This window comes from Cydia pomonella, unplaced genomic scaffold (assembly GCF_033807575.1).
Source record: "Cydia pomonella isolate Wapato2018A unplaced genomic scaffold, ilCydPomo1 PGA_scaffold_155, whole genome shotgun sequence".
NCBI lineage: Eukaryota > Metazoa > Arthropoda > Insecta > Lepidoptera > Tortricidae > Cydia > Cydia pomonella.
Window position 1 is genome coordinate 21,234 of NW_026907798.1, and position 27,306 is coordinate 48,539.

The window sequence follows — 27,306 nt, forward strand, 5'->3', positions numbered from 1 at the left end:
TTCGATTTCTAAAATAATGTTCCTTCTTGAAAATTTAATATATTTATAGGCTTAGATTGGTTATTAGGTTTAACAACTATTTTCGCAATAAAATTATTGAAGTAAAAAAAATTTGTATTTACTTTCCCACCAAAATATCATAAAATTCTAAATTTAAAACCAAACCCATCATTAAAGAGCGCACTCACATCAGAGGACCTACCGCGAAACACGAAAATCTAAATTTCGTTGTCTGCCTCTCTTATCGCTCGAATATACAAAAGTGATAGAGGCAGATAATGCCCAAAATAACTCTGCAGCGATTTTGATAACGTAGACTGTGCAAGTGTTAGTTAATACGTCATATTAATTTTATAGAAGTATGACGTGTAAAATAACACTTGCATAGTCTATGCTATCATAATTGCTGCAGTTTTATGTTTGTCTTCTATTTTCGTGTTTTGCGGTAGGCCCTCAGTTCATCCATTTGAGGGGCCCACTGATTACCAGTTCGCCGGACGATATCGGCCTTTGAGTTATTCGCAAAAGCTGACAATCGCTGTACTGTACTACACATTTATTAGCAATTAGCCGGGTCCACACAGAGCGAGCATACGTGCGAGGCAATTTCTTCACGCACAAACGCGCACGTACGTGCTCGCTCGCTCGTTCTGTGTGGACCCGGCTATAATGCGTTACTTGAAAGTAGTGTTATAATGGTTGTGTGAACATTTAAAAGACCTACTAAAAAACTAAAAAGGGATTGATAATGCAATAGTATTTACGATTATTTATTTCATTATTTCAATTACATTTATATTCATATGAACCATTCAGGTTTTTTACGAATCTTCACATACTTAAACTTTGGTTTATATTCAAATTTATCATGCTTACAATCGATAAAACACTAAAACATTTATTTACTTTAATTTATCCTTAAAGAAATTAAATTAACTATAGTAAAGTCTCTTTTTATTTCTAGCTAAGATTTTTCCAAACTTACGAGACATTGTTAATATTTAAAAAACAATTAAAATATTCTTAGTGTAATATTAAACTTTTAATACATTTACTTACTCTACGATATCATATTTAAAAAATTATGCGGAATAACGTTTAGAATGTCGAGATGTAATTTGGCGAAGAGTCTCAATTCGGACACCGTTTAAAACCACTCTGTATATTTATTGTACTTTTTTGGATTCGGTCCTGACAAGTTCACGGTCGCGATTAGACAATCACTAAGTCATATCGCGAACGCAATAAAATCTAAGACCTTCGGCACCCCACGATTGAGCCCATCGTATCGTGAAACACCGAAAATGTTAAATTTGTACAACTAATTTTTTTATTGAATTTCTCATATTTTTGTAGTTACCAAAGAGCGACTGCAACGCGGCTTACAACTCGACCGTGTAATCCTATTATATAAATATACAAAAAAGTTGGTCATTTTTTAACGGAATAAGATTGTCAAACGAATGATAAAATATACTTTAGAAAAAGCATTAAAAAATTTGAAGACTAGATTCTTTATTCGTACAGAAATGATTGAAATGCGCGATTACTTTAAAATACCTTAATATATGATTTACTTTTAACTCCCACAAAACATTAATATTTCGTGAAAAATTCGTACAAAGTTATACATACTGTTGGCCAAACGCATTTTTCTTATCAAATGTGATAGGAGTCGCCTTGGTCAGCCGCACAGATAACTTTGTACACGCTAGCGTTGGGTATCCCATAGACAAATATTTTTTTTGCAATCTCAGGTATCCGACAAACATCTAGGGGTATCTGATATTGCGCAATAAAATGAAAAGTGTATGGGGTTACCCACTAGCGTCACGTGGCAAAACTAGCAACCCAAGATATCCTTGTTGCCAGTTAATACCATTTATAATACATTTATAAGGATCAATCGCCCTTGATATAGCATTCTCACTAATGTAAGAAAGAGACAGAATGCTTTATCTAGAACGATTGTTTTAGATCGTTGCCTAAAATGGCGACCATAGACAAAGTCTTATTTTAACATGAATAATCTGTTGTTAAAGTGACATTACATTCGACTCACTCCCATCAGTATTATTGACAGCATTATTGATTAACATCAATAATATTGACTTTGACACGCCCGATGGAAATGCATCGATCGATTCAATACTCCTTATACTTAAGGTAGTATCGAGTAACCAATATTTATCTTAATTAAATATCAAAGTATTTCGCAAAAAATACAACTTGACATAAACGCGGTTTTTATAGTATAGTCTGTGATAAATGGGTCACTTGAATGTCAAAAAGTATCCATTTTGACACAGACTATAAGTAACCTACTACCCGTAGTTTGAATAATTCTAATTGATACGAAATATGTTTTACAGAAAACTGTCAAGCCAGTAGGAATATTTTAGAATATACACCTGTTTCAGATAAATAGCAAAGTGTCATGTAAAGTATATATATTTTACAGTACATATGGTGGTACTTTACCGGCCCTAGTGCGGTAATTAGCACTTTACGTGCATATGTCGAAAACTTAAAGGGCCACATGTACTGTAAAACGTACGATACACGTGCGAATAGATAATTCGCAACTCGTGTCGATTTAAAACACTGCCTTCAGTTGCGAAATTTCTACTTTTCGCGTTTGTATCGTAATGTAATATTAACATACAGCACTGGGAAATATAATACTATGGTTTTCAGGTAAGTATCCATCATAGATATGTAACATGTTCAAATATAATTTCCACTTCATTTATACTCCCATATTTGACAAATATAACTAGTTTTTACAGAGATCTATTTGTTCTTTATAAAAACTAGTCTCAAAACCTATTTAACAGATCGTAGAATGAGATTAATAACAGATCTAAAAAACGCATTAACAATCAAACGCTAGAATTTCTAAAATACATGGAAGACAGAAGAAATATAAGATTGAATAAGCAGACAACCTCTTGTACTAACTTTAAAGAAATGCGCGATGTCCATTACAATAGTAGTTGATTCAAAAATTATGCTTAACACTTTAAGGTTCGTTAGTTATTTCATTCAATAATTTAATATGCGCTGTTCTTCATAAATACTAAACATTTTTAACAAATATATACGCCTAATTTTCAATTGCATTGCAATAAACTATTACTGTATAGGACTTCATACGTAAAAACTACGTAAAATAGCATGGCACAATACTCCTCAGTAAAGTATACTTGTAAGGTTAACCATGGCGAATTAATACTATACTCGTACCAATATTCCATAAATGCTAAATAATTTAACAATTCATAGAGTGGCAACATTCATTTAAATATGGCAACATTGCAAAGTCTAAACATCTGTAACGTATTTATGATAAATTGTGAAACAACAGAAGTTTAAAACGCATTTAAAATTTACTTGTAAAACTCCAAACATTTACAATTGTGTAAGTATCAAAAACCGGAAATTTAATTAACCTTACTTTAGTCATTCTTTTTCACATTTCCATAATACATTTCCTTCTTAGAGTTTGAAAACTCTTCATTGTCCAACCGTCAATATATTTCAAAACACAATTCTTAGGTCTTTTATTTTCCAGGTCACTAAACACCACAATATTAATTGCCAAGTCAACACTCGTCTTTTCACACAATTTCATTCCGAAACTTGTTACCAAACTAGGCACATTTCAGTGAAGCTGTAATGCTTATACTATTTTCACTTGGATAATATTATTCTTTAAGCCTATTAGTCCACAACACTTATTCACTGTCCATTTCACTGACGTGCCAAGTTTGGATACACTGTGCATAATCACGCCATAATTCGGCAACCCATCGAATTTTCATTCCATTTCGGCATCTCAAAGATTCATTGGTAAATAAATACACAACCATATATATAACTGCGCGAATCGTATTTTTATCTTGTTACAACTAATATAAATATATGCGTTATTTTTGATTTTGTTTTTTTTTTTTTTAAAGCACTTGCACTCTTGGAAATCTCTCTTGTATATGCAATAGTAACAGCCTGTTTCTAAAAATACTGTTCTATCTTTCAGTAGCGATCGCTAAGATGCTTCTATTTCTAAAATAATGTTTACTAACCTTTTTGAAACTCTGTTTGTGACGTAAATAGGGGTTTGTTACACTATTTTCTCAGTGTCAGTCCCCATATATTATTTGTAGTCTAACATCGCCAAGTATAACCGATACCGTCGTCAATGTTCATTTAACATCAAATGCAGTTTTGTCCCGTCCGGTACGCCCAGGCAATTTGAAGACCATTATGGTTTAGTCTCATTCCGTGCTATTCGACGACGAGCTATTCTGATCCACCAAAGATCTCGGTGTCAAAGGCAGACTAGCACTCGGGGGGCTGGGCGTTGCCGGTAAAGCCGGGGTGCGCGGCGGCGTGGGGGGCAAGTCAGCGTTCGGGGGGCTGGGGGTCGGCGGTAATGTTATACCTAACGGTGTTAAAGGTGAGGCGGCGGGCGGACTACCTGACGGTTCGGCGGGGGGAGTCCCTAGCGGGGTCGACGGTAATTCTGCACTCGGCGGATCGCCCCGGGGCGACGGTTCAGCGGTTCGAGGCGACGGAGGCAGGTCGACGCTCGGCGAACCGCTCGAAGACGAGGCTTCGAGGGGCGGACTCGCGATCGGCGTCGAAGATTCGGCGCTCAGCGAGCCGTGAAGCGGAGTCCACCACGGGGCGCCCCGCGAATTCGTCCCGAACGTCACCGCCCTCGCCCGCGGGCTAAACGTCGTCGACGCGCCACTCGGCGGCGTCACGTCGCCCGGCGGGGCGGCGGGCGGGGCGGTCGGGGCGGGCGGGGCGCTCGGGGCAGCGGGCGGGGCGCTCGGGCCGGGGCGCGGCGCGGGCGCGGGGCGCCGGGGCTACTTGTCGCGCGGCCGGTGCGCGCCGCCCGCCACGTGCGCGCGCGCGCAGGCGCGGTGCGCGCAGCGCAGCGGCGCGTAGCAGCACAGGCACGGCACCAGCAGCGACAGCAGCGTGATGCCCACCCACCTGCCGTACACTATGTATTACTCCACTGACACTAATATTTCGAGTGGTGGAAGTCGTAGTCGAGAAGGTTACTATAATTTTAGATTTTGAAATCCTAAGGGATAGTATTTAACAGTACAAAAAAAGTAACACATGCAGCTACCTAGCGAAGTTGGACGATTTTTAAATACCGTCACCCGGGGTGTACAGGGACAAAACTTAAAATGTGATTTACCTAACAATTTCTTAAAAGATACCCACACAAATTATTCACCCCAGGCGTGCCTATTGACCGAAGTTGAAAGTACTTAATTTCTTATAATTTTTCTAGTGTAGTGTGTATGGTCACCCTACAATCTAAATAGTAGTACGATGCGATGCGGCTAGACGTAGGCCGCCTTATTGAGCAACGTATCACAATGACAATCTGGCTAATAGTTGACCCGCCGCATTTTAAAACGGCCCTGTTTTGGATAACAGCTAGCCGTAGTGTAATACGGTGGATTATACAATCCGACTGCGACATATAGATATTTGCATCGTGTTGGCTGTTGAAGCTCAGTGGCGCCCTCTACGAACTGCTACGTTTTATTGTGGGAGTGTAGTGTGGTGGCTTACCGGCGCGCGCAGGCGCGGTCGGCGGGCGCGCAGGCGCACGGGTGCATGGCGAAGTCGCCCTCCGCGTCCGACATGCAGTGGTACAGCATGCACTGGAACATACAATCATGCTTGTTTCAAATATTACAGTTATCCTAATTAAAAAAAAAAAAAAAAACAAAGTAAATTTGACCCTATTTTCTTGGTAGATTATCCTTTCTTCATTGATTATTCAGGACATAGGTTAAACTTTCATTTTTTATATAGAATGAATATTTATTACCAATTTATGTATACGAGTAAATATATACCAAATAACTATCTGTTAAAAAGTTGTTAAATGTAAAATATAAGTGGTTTAGTATCTCTTAAATCTTTATAAGGTAAAAGTGAATAATATACATTAAAACGATATGATTTTTGACGCATTGTATTTGAAATAGGTAGATTTTATAATTAAGACGAGAGGGGACGAAACAGACTACCTACATATGAAAATCATGGATTTCAATACGTCACCATCTCAAATACACTACTGTAAATACATAGGTACTATCAAACATTCATAGCGTTTGAGTAGAGCAGCGAATATCCATAACAGTTTAAATCCACACATCAAGCCACCTAAGCGTATCACGCCAGTAATATCGACTTTATAATTATTAAAATAAGGTAGGATATCAAATGTACATAAAAACTATTTGTCAAACAAAGCATTGTACGTACCTGAGCACATTTGATACACGAAACAGCGTCGATACAAGTCTTGAAGGCGTCCGGAGCAAATTCGCAGGCGCCCGCTCGGTTCGCACTCTCTAGGTACCATTCGTGACAATGCCTGCAACATGAAAGGGTACGAATGAATTATTGAAGTATAGTTAGTAATTTTCATTTCTCATTTCCAGTATGACAACAAAATTGACTGATGTATGGAAGGCGGAGGTAAGGAATTAAATCTCCATGTACCAAAAAGTGTCATCAAAAAACCTTAAATAGGTGGCGCTACAATACCTGGAATACTACACAAAAAAATCAAATCATAGACAGCGCACTTTACTCCTTCAATAACGCCTAGGTTCTTAGCTACTCTAGCGCTACTCTGGAGAGATTTGGAACTATTATTTATAGCTGACAACTGGACACTTTTGCAACAGTTCTGCCTAAGGAGATTTTGTTCCTTGCCTCTACCTTCCATATCATAGAGGAACAATTTGACAGAGGCCGCGCCACTGACGACCAGCTGTGACACTACAATTGCGGACGGTTTGATGTGTGCGTGTCACGAATGTATACCTAGGCGGATTGAGTACGTTTCCTCTAGTTTGGTACGCCTTTCTAGCTTCGTGATAAGGTTCAATTTAGTATGGCAAAAAAGAGGAAGCACTCTCCACTTTAGGTACAACTTCATGGATTAATATCGTATTTTACGAAAGATAACGAATGATAAGTGATTAACTTATGTATGAAAATTTTTCCTGTCTTTTTTCTTTCAATTGGTATAATTTTTGCAACATTTGACCACGCATGCCGCAGCATTTGACGGCAGATTGGCGGATATCCTAGTTGTGTTTTAGCGAAACTACGTGCTTAGTATTCTAGGTCCATGAGAAAACTATTAAATGTGTGAACTTAGATCTCATAGACTATAAAAGAGTGATAGAGAGACACAGCGCAACTTAGCTTGTTCAAGTTCTATTAGATTTAATACCTTCTATACTAACCTGCACTTGAGCCTCGCCTGGAAGGTTTCAGTAGGCTTCTTGTCGGGCAGCGGCGGTGGCCCGCTGTACGGATGTTTCTTTATCGACCCTGCAACATTAATTTGAACAAACAATAAACAGAGAGAACAAACTAACCTTAACTTCATTACATTTGATTTGGTTCAATGGTATAGGTATTAATAAAATATACTGAGGGATGAATCATGCTAGAACGGTCTGGGTCCGGTCCGACGCTGCTACGACTTCGTTTTCTATGACGGGTGGTATTTTGGAAAGGCTTTATCTCGGAAACTATTAGATCTACAGAGACAATTCTAGTCTCGTATTGTAGGAAATTTAATCAACTTTAAAAACGCTCTGAGAAGGTACTATCAAAAACTAGTCCTTTAGGGTCACCCAAATAATAAAAAAATACGAATATTTCGCGGCTTTTTCGATTTTTCATAAGTTGCGTTCGGCGCTCAAGGTCTGAAATTTGGATTATTCATTGGGCCAACATCATAAACATGTCTGCAAATAATATCGGATTTGACGCAAACGCTAATGTATAAAGTTACTGAATTAATGTACCACTACATTGTTTTAACTCAAAACTACGGAAGGTAGAGGTAAGGAATAGAATCTCCATGTACCAAAAAGTGTCCGTCAAAAAACCTTAAACAGGTGGCACTACAATACCTAGAATACTTGAAAAAAAAAAAGGAAATCATAGACAGCGCACTTCACTCCGTCAATGACGCCTACGTTCTTAGCTACTCTGGAGAGATTTGGAAATATTATTTAGAACTGACAGCTGGAAACTTATGCAACAGTTCTGCCTATGGAGATTGTATTCCTTACTCAAAACGTCGCACTTAATGACGCGACGTAACAAACTGTCACAAGTGACCATGATGTACGAAATACATTGCCAGTCGAAAAAAAAAACAATAATTAACTATGCTCTGATAGTTAAGAGTAAATAAAAAATACTTCCAGAATTGTTTTATAGCACTAAAACCTACGTCTTGTTTATATTTGCGGTTATATCCTAAATACATACTGTATAGATAATTAAATGCATAGAAAACACCCATGACTCAGGAACAAATATCTGTGTTCATCACACAAATAAATGCCCTTACCGGGATTCGAACCCAGGACCACAAGGCCAGGCCGGTCGTCTAAAAATAAGAAGCGTCGCAATAGTGTATTTGACTTCTAGTCAAATCAGTTTCTTTTTTCGAACTGTCAAAACGTTTTGACTCTATGAAATTTATATGAAACACTAGCAAATGACTTCACGGTCAAGTTACCTACTCTTTATAGTTCTATACTAATTATAAAAAATAAATAGTGTCTAAAAATAACTGTTTACGTTTCTCCATTAAGAGGAAAAAGTACGGCCGACTTTTCATACAAGCATAGTCCCCATTTTCCTCTCTGGATATTGACACTGGAAAATATTTTTACATAATTTCATGATTATCAAAAATTAAAAAAATTAGGAGCGAAAAACAGATTTCATACAAAATTCAAAATGCTTCTAACTCCTGTAATAATTTAAAATTAAAAAAAAATCAAGAGGCATAGCTGTGGTTGATAACAACAAATTGTGTCAAAATATATTCAATAATGTTAATATCCAGAAAGGAAAATGAGGACTACGTTTGTATGAAAATGCGATTTCACGCGGGTCCTCCACTTTCTTTTATGATGTGGTTATTTTAAATACAACAAACACAAAATAAATTAAAAAATAAATTAAATTGCATGTAAAAATACGCAAGTAAGTATAACGGACTTTTCGCGGATAAGCAAAGTAATATTTTGTGTTTTAATTATTTTAAATACAGTCAAATAAAGTAAGTAAGTAAAGTAAGTAAGTAGTCAGGTAGGTAAGGCCAGAGCGGGCAACATCGCGGCAGCGCGAGGAGGCCTACCGCGAAAACCTAAATTCGCAAATTGAGGGGATCTTTCTCTTTTACTCTCACTAAGACATAATAAGAGTGACAGAGAAAAATGCCCGCAATTGACGAACTTCGATATTCACGGTAAGTCCAGGAGCACAGTGTGTACAACAATAGTTAGTACGAACCTGAATCCCTCTTCAGTAATGGTGGTTTGGTGTTCGGCGAGGACTTCTCCGAGCTGATGATGCCGCCCGGACCCACTTGCGGATACGTGTATTCGTGCACCTAAAAATAAACAGTTGATATGAGATTATTTAACGCATGAACGAATAAAACAAGACCAACAACGTGTATAAGAGATTGCGCTTCTGTAATACTCTGGACTGGATATTGCCAGATGGCCTGACTAACGCAGGGGGCCTAGCCAAGGTAACAAACGTACATCGACAAACGCCAAACGAAAAGAAAAATATATACGAATGACAGATTCTACGAAAAATGGCATGACTATTTCCATATACACGGTGTAACATGAGGAAACCGAAAGATTTTAACAGTGTATTCCTGATCACATTTAGAGACTAAAATGTCATATAAACTTTTTTGGATTTCGCCCAGTTTCAGAGTTAATACCAACTAAATAAATCTTCTTATTGTAACTTAGTGGAAAACGCCTTTTTGTGGCGATGATGCCATTATGGGGCGTAGTCTAAATATCATTATGGAGTGTGGAATTAAAAGGATTAAAATCTCTTATGGTAGAACTGTTGCAAAAGTGTCCAGCTGTCAGATATAAATAATATTTCCAGATCTCTCCAGAGTAGCGCTAGAGTAGCTAAGAACCTAGGCGCTATTGACGGAGTGAAGTGCGCTGTCTGTGATTTGATTTTTTTGTTCAAGTATTCTAGGTATTGTAGCGCCACCTATTTAAGGTTTTTTGATGACACTTTTTGGTACATGGAGATTTCATTCCTTACCTCCATCCATAAGTATCATTATTGATAATGTCAAAAAGTCTATGTTGATCTGTGGTCTGTGACGGATTAATCCGTCTTTGACGTTGGACTTACGATGCTGATATATCCGTCATTGGCGTCCAAAAGGTTAATAGATGGCGCTGAATTCGGTTGATCATTATTTCTTTAGCATTTGTATGTCATTAATTTCAATTTATAAGGTATAAAATGTACTTACAGCTGACAGATGTACGTAGGGACACCGGTCCGGATCGTCGTCAACCATTTTATCTTCATACTGGATCTCGTACGTTTTAATTGTATCTGAAATATAATGCGCAGTTTTAGAAGTTGTTTGAGAGTTGAAGTATATGTCGCTGTTGGTGCCATACTTTTACCATAAATGCCATTTTTGCATGACATTAAGTTGAAAGAATAATACATTATAATTAAGTATATAGAGCGAGAGCATAAAACAAACCTTAGCTGCTAGTGAGAGTCTTTCACTTTCATGAGTTCGAAAGGATATCTACTATAAATGTTAAATTATCACGATAGCCGAGAGGATGGGTGTCTGCGTGAGATCGTGAGCGTGTCGGACGCGTCTCGGAGCCATGTCGTAAGTATCACGGGATTGTTAGGTAAATAGGTACCGCTATGGCGCGGCAGGTTGATAGCCGAGAGGATGGGTGTGGTCATGGTCACATGTCATGATTATCACGTGAGATAGATAGTTATCGTGTGCCATCAAGTTGATGGCCGAGAGGATGCGTGTCTGCGTGAGGTCGTGGGCGTGTCGGACGCGGCTCGTCGTCGTCTCGGAGCCGTGTCGTGGTTTAGTTACCGTAAAGACGAGGCAAGTTGATGGGTTCTGCGTGAGGTTGTGAGCGTTTCGGACGCGGCTCGTCGTCGTCTCGGAGCCGTATCTAGGGGATAGTTACCGTGATGGCGCGGCACATTGATGGCCGAGAGGATGGGCATCTGTGACAGGTCGTGAGCATGTCGGACGCGTCTTGCCGTCGTGTCGGAGCCGTGTCGTAGGGATAGTTACCGTGATGGCGCGGCAAGTTGATGGCCGAGAGGATGGGCGTCTGCGTGAGGTCGTGAGCGTGTCGGACGCGGCTCGCCGTGGAGTTCTCGGAGCTCGAGCGGGAGTCCGTGGGTAGATTTAGACACTGAAGTACATAATATTTTTTATTAAAATTACTTCCTTTTAAATAAATAAAAAAATCTTTATTGCCACACAACAAAATTTACAATTTATGTGAAAATAGATAAAAAAATACAAAATAACTTAAATTAACACAATAATTATAACTTAAATCTATAATGTGGCAAAGGGTCCCAATCTCAGTATGTGCAGTGCCAGAGGGCTCTGTGCTGATTTTCAGTCTGGTCCCGGGAGAGATTGGGGTCGGTCACTTTTGTGTTTAATATATCATCCTGTTCCCCAGTTATGAACATCGGTGAAAATTATGAAAGGAATAACCACAAGCCTGTCATAGATATCGGTTTTTGGCAATATAAGTCTAAACAGAAATTCGTTTCCAGTACCTAACCTAATACTACACTTTTCGGAACAGACGAGACCTTGAGGAACGATTCCAAAATGTTGGAAATCTTCCCAAAAAAAATCTGGAAAGTCCACCAAAAATAAATAGGCAATGGAAATAATATTTCCCCTTAAAATTTTTACTTACGTGAAAAAAGTGGTATATTTCGAAATTTTGCAAATGTTATATCGTCATCAGGATTTATAATCCAGAACTTTTGAAGAAAACAAGCCACTATAGAAATCATCAGTTCTAGGTATCTAGAGACCACAAGTTTGTCTAAGTTATAATTATAATGTTTACCCAAGCGATTTTTTTCTTATTAGCCTAATTTAGTGCCCACTGCTGGGCAAAGGCCTCCCCTCCCCAATTCTCCCCATTTTTCATGATATATATACTATGATGTCAAAGAAAAAATAACCCTTGACGCATACTTGTAGAATACGTTTTTGAATTTAGAATAGTGTTAATTTTATATCCTAGAAGTCTGTTAAAACATCTCACCTCAAATATGTTTTGCTCCTCATCGTCGTCGGCCGGCGCTGGATTGTGTTTTTTGTACGCGTGAAGCGCAGGCCACGCCCCGCCCAGACCTGTTCAGCAACAGGACGAGACATGTAACATTATATCGTTGACGAACAAAACACTCCATCTATAATAGAGTTATTTTTACCAGAGGTTTAAGTACTAAACAAAATTGATGGAATTAAAACCTCTGATTTATAGAGTGTAGGAAAAGGAGCAAAATCTCTATGTATGAAAAGTGTCCATCAAAAAACATTAAATGGGCAGCGCCACAATACACCGACATGAAATGTCATAGACCTAGTATTTTATATAGATGTGCTATACGCACGCGCCCGTGAGGGACAGAACATACGCAATGCGACAAAATTAAAAACACGTTTTAACATTCCTGACAATATCCCAAAAATAACCTAAGTAATTTGGTCGGATTGTTACCCCTCCCCCATTTTCATCTCTATATTAGTTGACCTCTATGGTTCATGTAATATCCATGAGCCTACCTAGCGCCACCGGAGAGATAGGAACTATTATTTAAAGCTGAAAGCTGGTCACTTTTGAAGCAGTTCTGCCATAAGAGATTGTCTTTCTCTACCGTCCATACTATGGAAGGTAGAGGCAAGGAACAGAAACTCCTTATGCAGAATTGTTGCAAAAGTGTCCTGCTGTCAGCTATAAATAATAGTTCCAAATCTCTCCAGAGTAGCGTTAGAGCAGCTAAGAACCTGGGCGTTATTGACAGAGTGAAGTGCGCTGTCTATGATTAGATTTTTTTCTCAAGTATTCTAGGTATTGTAGCGCCACCTATTTATGGTTTTTTGTCGGACACTTCTTGGTATATGGAGATTATGTTCCTTGCCTTTACCTTCCATAGTCCATACTCAACAAAATATATCAACTTCCGACCAATAGATGGCGCTGCAGTACAGTCGTCATCAGATATATCGGAGCGGCCAAGGTGCTCATAAATATCTGGACACGCCTCATTGTCAAGACACTAGAGAAACACTATTACAGTGTTATTTATAATACTGTCTTTTTCTAAGTCACTATAATATATATCCAAAAAGAGGGTATAGTTATGTAACTATAGTTCGTGTCATCACGATGTAATCATGATAATACGAGTCAATGGCACGCGTCTTCGTGAATGACACGATCTATGCTATTACTGATAAAATTAGTTTGCTAGACTATAATTAATATTAACTATTTTTCATCGCTATTATTTCTAGATACACGCTAGTTGTACTCACCGTGTAGGAATCCAGTATACGGAAGCAATGAAGAAAGCACATTAGATAAATTAGTTAACAGACAACATTAAATGTTATCGAACTGATGCAAGTACAAATATTTATTTGTGTGATGAGCTCGGATATTTGTTCCTGAGTCATGGGTGTTTTCTGTGTATTTAAGTATTTGTATATTACATATATCGTTGTCTGCGTACCAACCACACAAGCCTTCTTGAGCTTACCGTGGGACTTAGTGTAAGAATTTCATATGTATAATATTACTTATTTAATTTCTATTGCACAAACACAAAAATCCTTAATTGAGCACTTTGCTGGCAGTACTGGCAAATCTTAAGTGTTTCTGCTTTGTAAGTTCGTCTGATTTCATATATATGTATGTTTATGTTTGTTTATTTCTTACGATTGTATTGTGTTCGTACAGGTACCTAATTGTATCATCTCTACCTCATGTTTTTGCACCGCCTACAACTTATCTGCTTTGCCTAAAGGTTGACTGGTAGAGAATGCCTTATGGCATCAAGTTCGCCTTTTGTACAGTGTGTTTTCTTATGTGCAGTAAAGATTAAATAAATAAATCAAAATAATACTAATGTACTCTCTACCAGTCAACCATGGGGCTAAACAAACGTAAAAAAAAGAACAAGTGCGAGTCGGACTCGCCCACCGATGGTTCCGTACTTTTTAGTGTTTATTGTAGCGGCAACAGAAATGCTTCTGTGAAAATTTTAACTGTCTAGCTATCACGGTTCGTGAGATACGGCCTGGAGACAGACGGGACGGACAGCGTAGTCTTAGTAATAGGATCCCGTTTTACCCTTTGGGTACAGGGTTCCGTATAAATATGGTAGGATTAGAATTCTTTATAATTTAGACGCCATTTATTACGTGAGTCGTGTCAGGGGGAGGCGAGGAACACTCATGTTTTATTTTCCTTACAAGGGTGTGGGTGGGAGTCTTGATAATTCTTACGCAACATGACATAAACGCAAAGTTATGATTATATGTACTTTGAAAAAGCGCGCGGCTGCGTATTATCAAGACTAATTGGATTTTCTCAGTAACACTCCACCACACTGTGGTTGGACATAGTGTTGGTAGGAACTCGACTCTATTGAGTGTAAATTTGAAGAACTCGACTCGTTTTTACGAGACTCGGCGTTTAATGACTTCTGAGTCTTTTAAGTCCCGAGGCGTGTCCTTTATTGAGTATTTTTTAAGAGCAACTCAACGGGACTTGAGCCTCCGAATAAAGACGCCATCAACATTTATAGAGGTTTTACCTGATTTCAGTAAATAAATTATGTCTTATTGTATGATTTGTGTACCTAATCCACGAATATTACTTAAGAACAATGCATTTCGAAATTTTGCAAAGAAAAAAAATTGTGTTCTCTGAAAAGGACGCAAGTCTCTATAAAATACTCGGGTCTCTAACAAGTTGAAAGAACTCGAGTTTAGATTTAATTATTTGAGAGTCTGAAAAATTGAGTCGAGTTTCAAAGCAGAGGACTTAAAGGACTCGAGTCTTAACCAACACTTTGGACATGAGAATTTTCTGTTTTTCGATTATATTTTTTTTTGTACATGCATAAAATGTCTGCGAACGAAGCTATCCAGCGGTCGTGGGTTCAAGTCCCACTCAAGACAGTGAATTTTTCCACTTTTAATTCATTTCTAAACTCTTTATTGTCCTAACAAAAACCTATAAAATTTAGTAAGGATTTTGGCAATCTGTTTAGGACTGTCTATCCTAAATTTTCTTTCTCATGACCAACCACAAGTATAGTTTCGTTCAACAGTGAACCAGTGAGTTTCGTGAGCCAGTAGTTGAACAGTTACGCCGCTAACCGAACACCTGTGTTGTGTCCGCCCTGTTACAATAACTCACCGTCTAACAGCTCCTCGATGGCGGTCCGCACGCCGCGGTCGAATGCTCGCGCATCCGCCGCCGTCTGAAACGTGAGGCCGAATCGCTTCTCCTCTGTAACCCAGTGGTGGAACGTTGGCATCACCTTGTTGTACTGGAAATCCTTCTTTATTGTGCATTCTAAAACCACCTGGAAATAAAATAAGTGTTTAATATTTTGTCATCTAAGGATGTAGTTTCACTAAGTTTGTTACCATTTAGGCTGCGTTTTGACCAAACATGTGCGAGGAAGCGTAGCGAGGGACAGTGTTAGCCGAAAGTTAATTGCAAGAACCGTAAACCGTAACGGACAGTTACAGTTTACGGTTCAATTTGTAATGGTTAGTCGTCAATTGCAGTGATCGAAACCGGTTTTTTGCAAAAACTTCGAAATAACCATATATTTCGGTTTATTTTATACTCCAAATGTTGTGTTTTTAGACAACGATTTCGTATTATTAGATTGCCCAATTAGAAATGGAATAATTAACAAAGAAAGTAATACCCTTTTCGTTCCCATACAAAAAATACCGGTTTCCGATCCCTGGTCAATTGCATTAACGTCTCGGACAATACTGGCGAGGGATGTGTTTCTAAGAACCAATAGAATCACTGCCCGCTGAGCGAGGAAAACAAATGAAGTGTTTCTATTGGTTCTAAATAAACACATCCCACTCTACGCGTCCTCACATCTCTGGTTGATACGCAGCCTACATAAAACGTTCGCTAAATTTTATTGTATGGTATGCTTCACAATTCTCTACTGAGTGACGTTGATCAGCCCGTCGCTTGTTAGTACAGACAGTATCAATAGTAGTGGATGAAACAACGCGCGATATCAGATACTTGTCTGATATTCCGGATAACTTTTCTAAATATAGATAAATCTCTCAAATTTACGTTCAAAAGTATATTTTTTACAGTCTTAATTGTTCTACATATAGAAGTATCACTTTTTGTTAAGCTGTTACAGAATGGTAGACTCTTTTGACACCTTGTTTGATCCGCTAGTTTTGATGCTGACTGTACAGTAGACGTTCGAGTATCTGTATGGATGGGTAGGAGTAATTCCCACACCAAGGACCTTACATTAAAGTGTGCGTTTCATCTTATAAGCCTCTCTGTAGATGCGCATATGATCTTGAACATTAAAATCGTATTAAAATGAAGTGTGTTTTTACAAGTTTTTATTTCATTTGGCCTGTTAGTATAACATACATACTTTTTTAGTTAGTGTGGGTCAAATTCCTCACTTTTGGATTTCCATTGAGCTGAAATTTTGCATAGGTACTGTAAATCCATTTGAAATCGGATGACAATGCAATATTATGATGATATGGTACAAATTTGATGACCAAGACAGGAGGTGGCCATGGGAACTCTGTGATTAAACAAGTTTGTCTCGATGAGTATTAGTTGCCTATGGAAAGAAAAGTACAGTCAGCGATAATACCACCAAAAATTTCATTTTGCCTAAAACTTATTGCTATGTTTAATTAATTCTCACCATGTTGTCGCTGATCCGTTTTCCGTGTATGAAGAAATCGTGTGTCGGTGCGTTTGCGGACGATGATGACGTGTCGCCGTTACTGTCGCCCCCTGCAACGACATTTTATTATAATAGAACTCGCTGTTTCCCACGACTTCTTTCGCGTCATGAATCTAAGTTTGCAGAGGCGCGAGTAGATGACTTTTACGCCATTCGGCGTAAAAGAATTTCTCTGCTGAAGCACGTGCGTAGCAATAGCAACAGCCTCCTGAGGACTTTGTCCGAGCGTGCAGATTGCCGCCTCACAAAATACTGGGTTGATGTGATAGGCGGGGCAAAATAATCCATCTTGCCCCATGGTCCTCTCTGCACGGAGGGATGTTTATGTAGTAAGAGTTAATAGTTATGTTTTTAACTAACAACATGGATCAGATGGTTTGAAATAAACAAATTTTAATTTTTAATTGAATAACTGGATTAGGCATGAGCAGTAGGGGGAAATGACCGATCTTGATCCCCATCCCTTAGAGGTTGAATTTCCAAAATTGCTTATTATTTCTTCTACATAATATAGATGCAACCTGATGTGTACCCCTACACCCGGCTCACCTCACATGGCGACCCAGCCTACGCTATATACACTACATACCTGCCGCGCGCTGCCGCTTGCCCACCATCACGTCGGCTAGGCCTCCGCCCCCGAGGGCGACCCAGCCGCCGGTGCCTTCGTCGCGACACATCACTTGCGCCCGCACACGCACCACGCAGACACTGGAAAATAAATTCACATTTGAAAAAAAAATCCGCTTCTCATGATCGTAAAACTGACGTTTAAGTCGTGTGTAAGCGGCATAAAATTTATTATTACGCTCTAGAGCATAAAGTAAAATCATCTATTACGACCCTTATTAACTTAGCTTTAACGTCCAAAATCTGCCCTCGCTCGCGCGCCCCCCACCGGCGCACTCCCGACAGGCGCCCCCGATCGGCCCGAGTACGATTTTCTTGTCTTGAAAACATACGGCAAAATAACCTAAAATATTGGATATTTTTCCTAAAATATTCGCAATAGAAGTGAAAAGCAGAGTGTAACTCAGGCATAATTTTTATCCTCGACTATGCCCTTCTTGTACAATCTACTATTTTCTACCAGTAGAGTTAGCATCAAAAGTAGCGTATCTGATTATACGCCAAATCTACCGTTCTCTGATAGCTTAACAACGAGATGTCTCTATATGTAGAAGCTATAGCTCTATGTATATTCGATCTAACAGCACCCGACTATCTCAGATGCAAATTTCATTTTATAACTGCCCGAACAGGTTGCACCCTTCGCGAGTCCCGTAGTCTCAAGCTTACTGTTCCTTGTCATAGTTCTGGTTGTCTTTAACTCCTTTATCGTTCAGGCGATCCGGCTTTGGAATTATCTCCCACTCAACATCAGACAGGCTCAAGTTACTTATTCTGTTTTTTTTTTTTTGTTTAATGCCTGCACGTACTACTGTTTCTGTTTAGCCTGATGGTTGTCTGGTAGAGAATGCCTTTAGGCATTAAGTTCGCCATTAGTACTTTATTTGTTATATTGTGCAATAAAGTTAAAAAAAAAAATGTGGCAGACACTTTTGGTGCGTTATTTCATACAGTATATACTTTTGATGCTGTCTGTGCCTACACGAGTAGACGATTACGTATGTCAGTCTGTTTGTTTACAGGTCACATAGAATGATCAGTACCTCTAGTGTAAATAAATTCGATTTTGAAACGTGACGTACGCGTTTGCGTTTAGTCTCATTTTGTATTGGATTTAGAAAGAGCGCGCCAAGCGGGACGTTTTGGAAACTCAAAATCCTATACAAAATGAGACTTAACGCGAACGCGTTCGTCACGTTATGATGTCGATAAAATTTAAACTAGAATTTCGATTTTCCCGGTAGCCGCCCAGATCCGTAATCTAACTTTTCGGGGTCACGGTATTAAAATTTGGAATTCCGAGTCCGATTTCTGAGTATTTATATATATATATATATATATATATATATATATATTTTTTTTTTTTTGTATAGTACAATGAGCTAGAACGCGCATGCACTTTTGCAGCTGTGTGTACTTAGGTATACACTAAGATATGTAAATTACACTATTATTAAAGGTAAGGTTGTCTGGAAGAGAACGCTCTTATGCGATAATACCGCCTGTTGTTACATCTTATTTTATTATAATTATAAATATATTGTCAATTAATAATTAATTAAATTGTGTAATTAAAATTGTCTTTTCTACTCGTCGACTGTAATGGTTGAATTAAGATTTCGTATACAAAACTATAATTGCGTACTTTTCAGGTATGGGCTCCCAACTCGGACCCAGGTACGTCCTTAAACTACGTCCAATAGAGAGGTATGGGCATTGTGAATGTAATCTCGTTTTGTGTGGTAGGACACAGCGCAGCGGATGTCATTCCAGATCTAGAGCAGAGCCCAACCTTACAGAAAACCGCAGCCAAATAACACTTGACCCTACTCATAGTGTTGTGTTCCTGCCGATGAGTAAGGTTGCCAGAGCTCAACGAGGGTGCGGAGTTTTAGGGTCGGCAACGCGCATGTAACTCCTCGGGAGTTGCAGGCGCACATAGGTTACGGAGACTGCTTACCATCAGACGGGCCGTGTGCTTGTTTGCCACCGACTTAGTATAAAAATAAACTCAACTATAATTCTTTTTTCGATACGCTGTAGTCAACTATAAAATACTATTATTTGATTCTGTACATGTAAACTGTGTGAGGTGTATGTACAATAATAGTACATTACGGTACAAGTGCGAAAAATAGGAAATTCGAAACGAGTGGCGATAAATTAAAACACGACCGAAGGGTGTGTTTTAAATCGACACGAGTTGCGAATTACCTATTCGCACATGGATCGTACAACGTTTTACAGTACATATGGCCCTTTAAATGTTCGACATAGTAACGTAATATGCTAATTTTCGCACTAGTGCGGTAAAGCAGCACCATATGTACTGTAAACAGTATTGTATCGTAGGTACGTTCGAACTTGACCGATCTTTCGGCCATTCATGACAATCATGACATAACAAATGAGACTACAAGTTATGAATGACGTTTAAGAATTAAGTGAATGAATCATTCGCGTTGATGATTTGATGAATGACATTCCTCGGATGGAGTTGATGACATCATCGGAGCTGGAAATCATTTGTTTTGTATAAACAAGGGACAAATTCGACTGGTTTATGTGTGGGTTTGTGACATACAACAAAGGATCATTTTTAGAGTTCCGTACCCAAAGGGTCAAACGGGACCCTATTACTGAGACTTTGCTGTCCGTCCGTCCGTCCGTCTGTCACCATGCTGTATCTCATGAACCGTGATATCTAGACAGTTAAAATTTTCACAGATGATGTATTTCTGTTGCCGCTATAACAACAAATACTAAAAAGTACGGAACCCTCGGTGGGCGCGTCCGACTCGCACTTGTTTTCCTTGTTTTTTATCAATACAGTACAATCTTATTAATCCGACACTAATGCTGACACAAGAGAGGCGGACTGCTGGAAAATTCGGATTACTGGAAGTTAGAGCAAGTTGCGCGCTGGTGGTCTAGCGGTAAGAGTGTGCGACTTGCAATCCGGAGGTCGCAGGTTCAACCCCGGCTCGTACCAAAGAGTTTCTTGGAACTTATGTCCGAAATATCATGACATATTAACCAGTCACTTTTCGGTGAACGATTGTAAGGAAACCAGACTAATCCCAGTAAGGCCTTGTTTACCCTCTGGGTTGGAAGGTCAGATGACAGTCGTAAAAACTAACATAAGCCATGGAAAAATTCTTATTACTTATATAGATGTGTTTTTTATTATGTCGAAGCAATACTCTCGTTCTACCCATCCAGACACAATTCAAGATTAATGCCACCACCCTCCCGATTAAAACTACATTCGTCTGGCCCTCTAAAAATGACAATAAAATTGTACAATAAATTACCTGAAGGAATTTAAAAAAGAAGAAAAAGAAAGTATTTTTGCAAAGAAATTAAAACAAATGCTTATTACAAAAACGTATTATTCTGTGAATGAATATTTAAACAACAAACTATAAAATGTAAAATTTTTGTATAATAAGCTTGTTACAGTTGTTACCTAGTGTAAAAAAACCATTAGTTTAAGTTAGCTTAAGTTACTTATAAGCATAGGGTTTCCGGTGCAGGAATGTTTTCATGTATTTATAACTTTGTCTATTGTAAAATAATTACCAAACTATGAATTAAAAATAGAAGGTAAGCTTCAAATGCGCTTAGAAATATTAAAATAGTATTGGTTTTTATAGTTTTAACCTGTTTTTTGGCTAGTGTAAAACATTCCCGCACCGAAAACCCCGGGCTATGCTTATAAGAATTGCCATGCTCTTACAGGGCTCATGTTTGAAACTTTTATTTCATAAGGACTTATGTACAACATGAAAGCAAATAAACTACTTGAATAATGTAAACATACACAGTAAAATTGGTCATAGAATGATCGCTTGCAGGCATATTATAGTGCCGGATTACTGGGTGTACGGCATCATCGCAGTGCCGAATTACCATTTTACTGTAATCATCATCATCCCACATAGAAGAAGTTGCAAGCAGAAGATAGTGAATTACACAAACACACACAGCACACATTACCTTTTATTGATGCTTTTTGTTCTTTATATAATTTTTATTTTGGTGTTGCTATTGTGTATAGTCAAAGTCAAAATATTCTTTATTCAAATAGGCCTAGCAACAAGCACTTTTAAATCGTCAAATTTTACAAATATCATCTTAATCTAAATATCAGAGCAATTTATTGATGCAGTTATTATTGTTCTAAAAAAACATTGAACTATTATAGATATGGTAAACTTAATAACAAGAATTTCACAAAAAGATCGTCAAACATCAAAATTGTATAAAAATACTAGTCTAGAACCTTTCTAGAATAAAATCTAAATGTCAAAAAATACGGTATATATATACATTGAATTATCAATTTCATCATTAATAACATAACAATAAATAATTCATTCTTTACAATCACACTTAATCCCACGGTGTTTCATCATTCATGTAGTCTTGTGTGCTATAATAGGCTTTAGAGATAAGCTTACGTTTTACATAATTTTTAAATTTACTAACAGACAATTCAGTTATAATATTAGGAAGTTTATTGTAAAATCTTACACAATTACCCATGAATGATTTCTTAATTTTATGGAGCCTAGTGAAGGGCACTGCGAGCTTATGCTTATTTCTAGTATTAATATTATGTATTTCACAGTTTTTCTTAAAACTGGCAACGTTTTTATGTACATACAGAATATTCTCATAAATATATTGACAGTGCACTGTCATTATGTTAATGTCCTTAAACTTATCTCTAAGTGTGTCTCTATGGTACATTTTATATATTGCACGAATAGCCCTCTTCTGCAGAACAAAAATGGTATTTATCTCTGAAGCACTACCCCATAGTAAAATACCATATGACATAATGCTATGAAAGTAACTAAAGTAAACTAATCGAGCTGTTTTCACGTCTGTTAACTGACGGATCTTGCTCACTGCAAAAGCTGCAGAACTCAGTCTATTCGAGAGATTAGCAATATGGGGACCCCATTGTAGTTTAGAATCTAAAGTTATACCAAGAAAAACTGTGCTATCTACTAGTTCCAATTCCTCATCCTTGACAATGACACCTGTTTGCTCATTCCTTATGTGACTTGTAACAAACTTAATGCACTTAGTCTTTTTCTCATTTAACAATAAATTATTAACATTAAACCAATTTACTACTTTAGAAATAGCATTGTTTACATCACTGCAAGCTTGTTGCTGTCGTTTGACTTTGAAAATAAGTGAGGTATCGTCTGCAAACAATACTATGTCATGGTGGGTCTTTACAAGGTAAGGCAGGTCATTAATGTAGATAAGGAACAGGAACGGCCCCAATATTGATCCCTGCGGTACACCCATAGAGACCAATGACCCCGGTGATCGCTGTCCACTCACATCAACCCTTTGTATTCTACCGTGTAAGTAAGACTTTATTAAATTCAGTGCCGAGCCTCTTACTCCATAATAGTGCAGTTTCCTGATCAATGTTTCATGACAGACGCAATCGAAGGCCTTAGATAAGTCACAGAAGATACCTAAAGCTTCCTGTGACTCCTCCCAGGCATCGAAGATCTGTTTAATTAGCTCAACACCAGCGTCGGTTGTTGAGCGACCCCGTGTAAAACCAAATTGTTTGTTGTGCATTAGATTATTAATGTTAAAATGTTTCAATAACTGACTCAAAACTATTTTTTCAAAAATTTTGCTGAATGTTGGTAACACTGATATCGGTCTAAAGTTAGTGGGGTCGGATGTGCTACCTGATTTAAATAAAGGAGTGACTTTACTATGTTTCATTAGATCAGGAAACTCACCGCAGTCAACACTGTTATTAAATATAACTACCAGGTCAGGCGCTACAACTTCTATTAAGGATTTGACAGTATGAACGGAGACTCCCCAAAGGTCACTAGTTTTTTTTACATTAATTGATTTAAACGCCTTTAATATATCTGAGGCACTCACATGTTCAAAATTAAGGTTTCTAGTACATTCTGGGACATTCTCTTCTAACAGTGTAACGGCAGACGAGGGTGATGAATTTAAGTTCTTAGTTGTGGAAGCTGGTACCTCGGTGAAGAATTTTTCAAATTCTGTTGCTACATCTAAACTGGAATCTACGATTTTGTCATCAATTTTTAGTTTAAGATCTTTCATCCTTTGCTTTGATCTACCAGTCTCCACATTAATTACTTTCCACGTTGTTTTAATTATATCAGAGCTAGTTTTTATTGTTTGACTTAAATAATTACGCTTAGCGATATGGCAATCTATTTTAAACTTCTTCGAATATTGTTTAACATATTCCTTAAATTCATCACTCGTATTGAACCGCCGTTCCTCATACAAGGCATACAATGCACGTCTTCGTTGATGTAACTCTGCAGTAGCCCACTCACTAAAAACTGATGCATCACTAACCATGACCGATTTTGTAGTAAATATCGCATTATAATTTTCCATAAAAGTGTGAAAGAATAAATTATACATATCATTAGGACTCATGTTGGAAGACAGAAAGGGTAGCGCCTGAATTAAACTTTGTTTCATTCGTTCCACGCGGTCAGAGGTTACTGGTACAAAAGTTATTTGTTTTCGCAAGGTATTTTTCCTTACAGCCTCAAACACCATTAATTGGCCTAAGTGGTCTGATTCTAACTTGCTGATTACATTTTTAGCGGTAGGAAAAATATCAGTGAAAATATTATCTATACAGGTGGCACTAGTGGCAGTCACTCTAGTAGGCTCTATAAACATGTGGTTGAGATTACATGATTTGAAAAGATTCAACAATCTACAACTTACTGTTGAATTTTCCAAAATATTTACATTATAGTCGCCGCATATAAGTAATTTCTTACTAGAAGGTGATATTTTAAGTAGGACGGATTCCATTATGCTTTCAAATATTTCAAAATTACTTAAAGGCGGCCTATACACACAGACAACAATAAATTGCTCCAATTCTACTGCACTTAGTTCTATAGTCCGCTCAACAGACATGGATACAATGTCCTTACGTTCCTTAAATTTTAACTGACTATTTAATATAATTAATGACCCACCATGTATGGAACTAAGTCTGGTGAACGAACTGCCCACCTGGTGATTATTAAATTGAGGCATTAATTCATTATTATTCAACCAATGTTCAGTAATACATAAAATATCAATATTATAATCATTCAAAAAAAGTTCAATCTGTAAATCTTTTCCTCTAATACATTGAATGTTTTGATGCACCAGGTGGATGTACATTCCATGTTTGCAGTATTTTTCATTAGATTTACTAAAAGCTAAATTGCCAGAGACAGATTCTTTTGTCTTAAGAGCTAATTTAAATTATTGGTTATGACTGGAACCAAAACCAAGTTCATACCGGTCTGCTCAATAGAAGCAGGATAAACTGCCAAATTTTTGGCAGAAATGTCAAACAAATATGATAGCGACAAAGCTATTTGTCTTTTATAATAATTTGAAAGGTATAACTTACCTTTAGTCCAAAAAACCATAGGCATATGGTATTTATTTTAATTATAGGCATATGGTAATTTTTTTGTTTAGTTGTGTGTATTGTGCCAAGCAAATAAATGGTTTATCTATCTATCTAATTATAAAAGATAGACTCACTAGGTATCTTAAACAGTAAAATATTGATAAAGCTAAATTAATAAGGGTAAAAAAACTGGACTAGTGCGAGTCAGACTGGCTCACCAAGGGTTCCATACAAATTTAACTTACTACATATTTATCTTTTACAAAGTTATAGTTTTGAGATGTTTCCCTGTATGTGTAGTTTAAGACAGTATTACTTGCCTATAAATTTTGATTCCCTTGAGTGTTAAAATATATGTTCTTTGCAGAATTATAGGTACTTATCTGTTTTCTTGTTAACTTAAAAGTTTATTTTTTCACAGCTTTAAGGGACTGTAGACCTGAATATATGGCTTTAATTTCAACTCAATACCTGCACACATTCTCGAGACAAAGGGTTTTAACAGACAAAAGTATACACTTTTGCACCTTACTCCTTTGTACCAAAGAAAATATTAAAATTGATATATGTTGACCATACCTACTAATTAATCTATGTGACAAATGTCACAATTCTTTTAATTTCAGGTCTGAGAACAGTCAGTTTGATACTTTGAGCATTTATTACAGTCCTAAACAAAAACCAGATTGACTGTCCTATCCTATTTTATCCATAACAATTATTTAATGAGAGTTTTTACATGTTTTTAACCACATTTGGAAAAATTATACTTCTAATATATAGTTTGAGTTATTATTAGGTGATTGTTACAGCACACCTTAATTACCTAATGTAAGCAGTAAAAATGAAATTTTACCTATTAGGTACTTATAAAAAAAAACAGTTAAATATTTTTTTTAACCACTGCCAGCCAGCCAGTAAGTCCTAGTTTTGTGAAGCTTAAAGAAAAGCAAATACATTAATTATTTTAATATATTGCAACTTGTAAGGCATCAGATTAACACAATCAGTATTCACATCTTTATTACAGATAGACAATGACGTAAAATTAGTCCTTCATTGTCCTAAACCGTGCATCATAAAAACCTATTGTTTAATTTTTTTTAATTAAGCTAGACCCGCACTCGACTCGAACCATCCAACATTTTTTTCGCGGAAAAAATGCAATCGGATTCATCCCACGAACTGAATTAACGTGCGGTAGGATAATTTCATTGAGGAAATAGCTCGCAAGCTAGCTCCAAATGACCCCGAAAGGAGAACTTGTATTGTGAATGAATGAGTATCATTGATTATACTTATACAGTACACACAGGGTGACCTAAGGGCGTCGGTCGGGCTTGCATGCACCTAGCTTAAAAGACTTTCTACTGCTTAACTGAGTTACACAGTTCAACCTTAAGCTTCACAGAAGGCCAAGGCCTTCAAAAAACACCATAAATCCTCTTACACATCCCGTGAGCTATGGAAAATGGCCGGGGTAAGGCCCTCCCTACCAGACAGGGCGCAGCATATATCACAAAAACTGAGTTACGCGGACACCACTTACTTTTCAGATGCCTCGGTCATGATTCGACACGTCGAATATCCTAATTTCTACTCGCCACTTCACAGATTTCACCATTTTTATGACATAAATACATCAGATTCACTTGCGAATCGTTCTTATTTCGGCCCTTTGTTGGGCCTCAGTACGCTTGCGTCAAGAAAACAGTCCCGGTTATTCAATGAAAGCGTGGTGACCGCGCGACAGGTGGCGTAGTTATCGCGCACGGGCGCCTATTCCAGCTATCTCATTGGCGGTTTGCGCCTTTTCCTCAATTTCAGCCAATCACAACAGAGTGCACAGTACGAGAACCAATGACGTCACTTTTCTACCTTGACAAGATTTTTTCGCGGCAATTTCGAAAGAGCGCACCACCGGTTCAGTTTTTACAATGAAATCACTTGAATAATCTTTCTTCAATTGAAAAATCAGCCCGACTTAAACTGGATTTAATAATTTCACAGCACAAGTAGTTCCCGGCGTCGTTTTTGCCAATATATTGGTCTAAAATACCGACATACGTCCACCTCGGGAGCGCATAGGCGAATAACGTAAAGTAGGTCACGCCAGAGCCTTACTGAATGGAGGGGCTCGACCGGGCCCATCCCCGTTCATGCTACCAGCCATTGAAAAATAAATAGGTCATATCATTGCACCGTGGCCTATATTGCAATTGCACCATTCACAGGCAGTGTGGGCCCTGGTTCTATTTTTAGACGCTCTA

General features: G+C 37.9%; 1 protein-coding gene across 3 annotated transcripts; it reads right to left on the reverse strand.

The window, feature by feature from the left end:
* Positions 1 to 4,861: 4,861 nt before the first annotated feature.
* Positions 4,862 to 26,781, reverse strand: LOC133533326 (sprouty-related, EVH1 domain-containing protein 1-like). Of its 3 annotated transcripts, XM_061872293.1 has the most exons (13): positions 26,586 to 26,781; positions 17,531 to 17,652; positions 16,900 to 16,991; positions 15,374 to 15,543; positions 13,484 to 13,494; positions 12,207 to 12,295; positions 11,201 to 11,324; positions 10,388 to 10,473; positions 9,379 to 9,478; positions 7,302 to 7,389; positions 6,307 to 6,418; positions 5,602 to 5,693; positions 4,862 to 5,004 (listed from the first exon to the last, which is right to left on the reverse strand). In XM_061872293.1, exons 1-13 carry the CDS (start codon positions 26,603 to 26,605, stop codon positions 4,875 to 4,877), a joined length of 1,236 nt encoding a protein of 411 aa, XP_061728277.1. In that variant the 5' UTR covers positions 26,606 to 26,781; the 3' UTR covers positions 4,862 to 4,874. The 3 variants fall into 3 exon arrangements, with proteins under 3 accessions (XP_061728277.1, XP_061728279.1, XP_061728278.1); XM_061872295.1 differs by lacking the exon at positions 13,484 to 13,494 and having other exon boundaries at positions 12,207 to 12,244; positions 15,375 to 15,543; XM_061872294.1 differs by lacking the exon at positions 13,484 to 13,494 and having other exon boundaries at positions 15,375 to 15,543.
* Between the last annotated feature and the right edge of the window lie 525 nt (positions 26,782 to 27,306).

Coding starts and splice junctions, on each gene's coding strand:
- LOC133533326 (XM_061872293.1), bottom strand. CDS start 26,605: ATGACCGAGGCATCTGAAAA. Junction 7,390..9,378: donor ATTACTGAAGAGGGATTCAG/GTTCGTACTAAC, acceptor TTAATGTTGCAG/GGTCGATAAAGAAACATCCG. Junction 5,005..5,601: donor GACCGCGCCTGCGCGCGCCG/GTAAGCCACCAC, acceptor AGTGTACGGCAG/GTGGGTGGGCATCACGCTGC.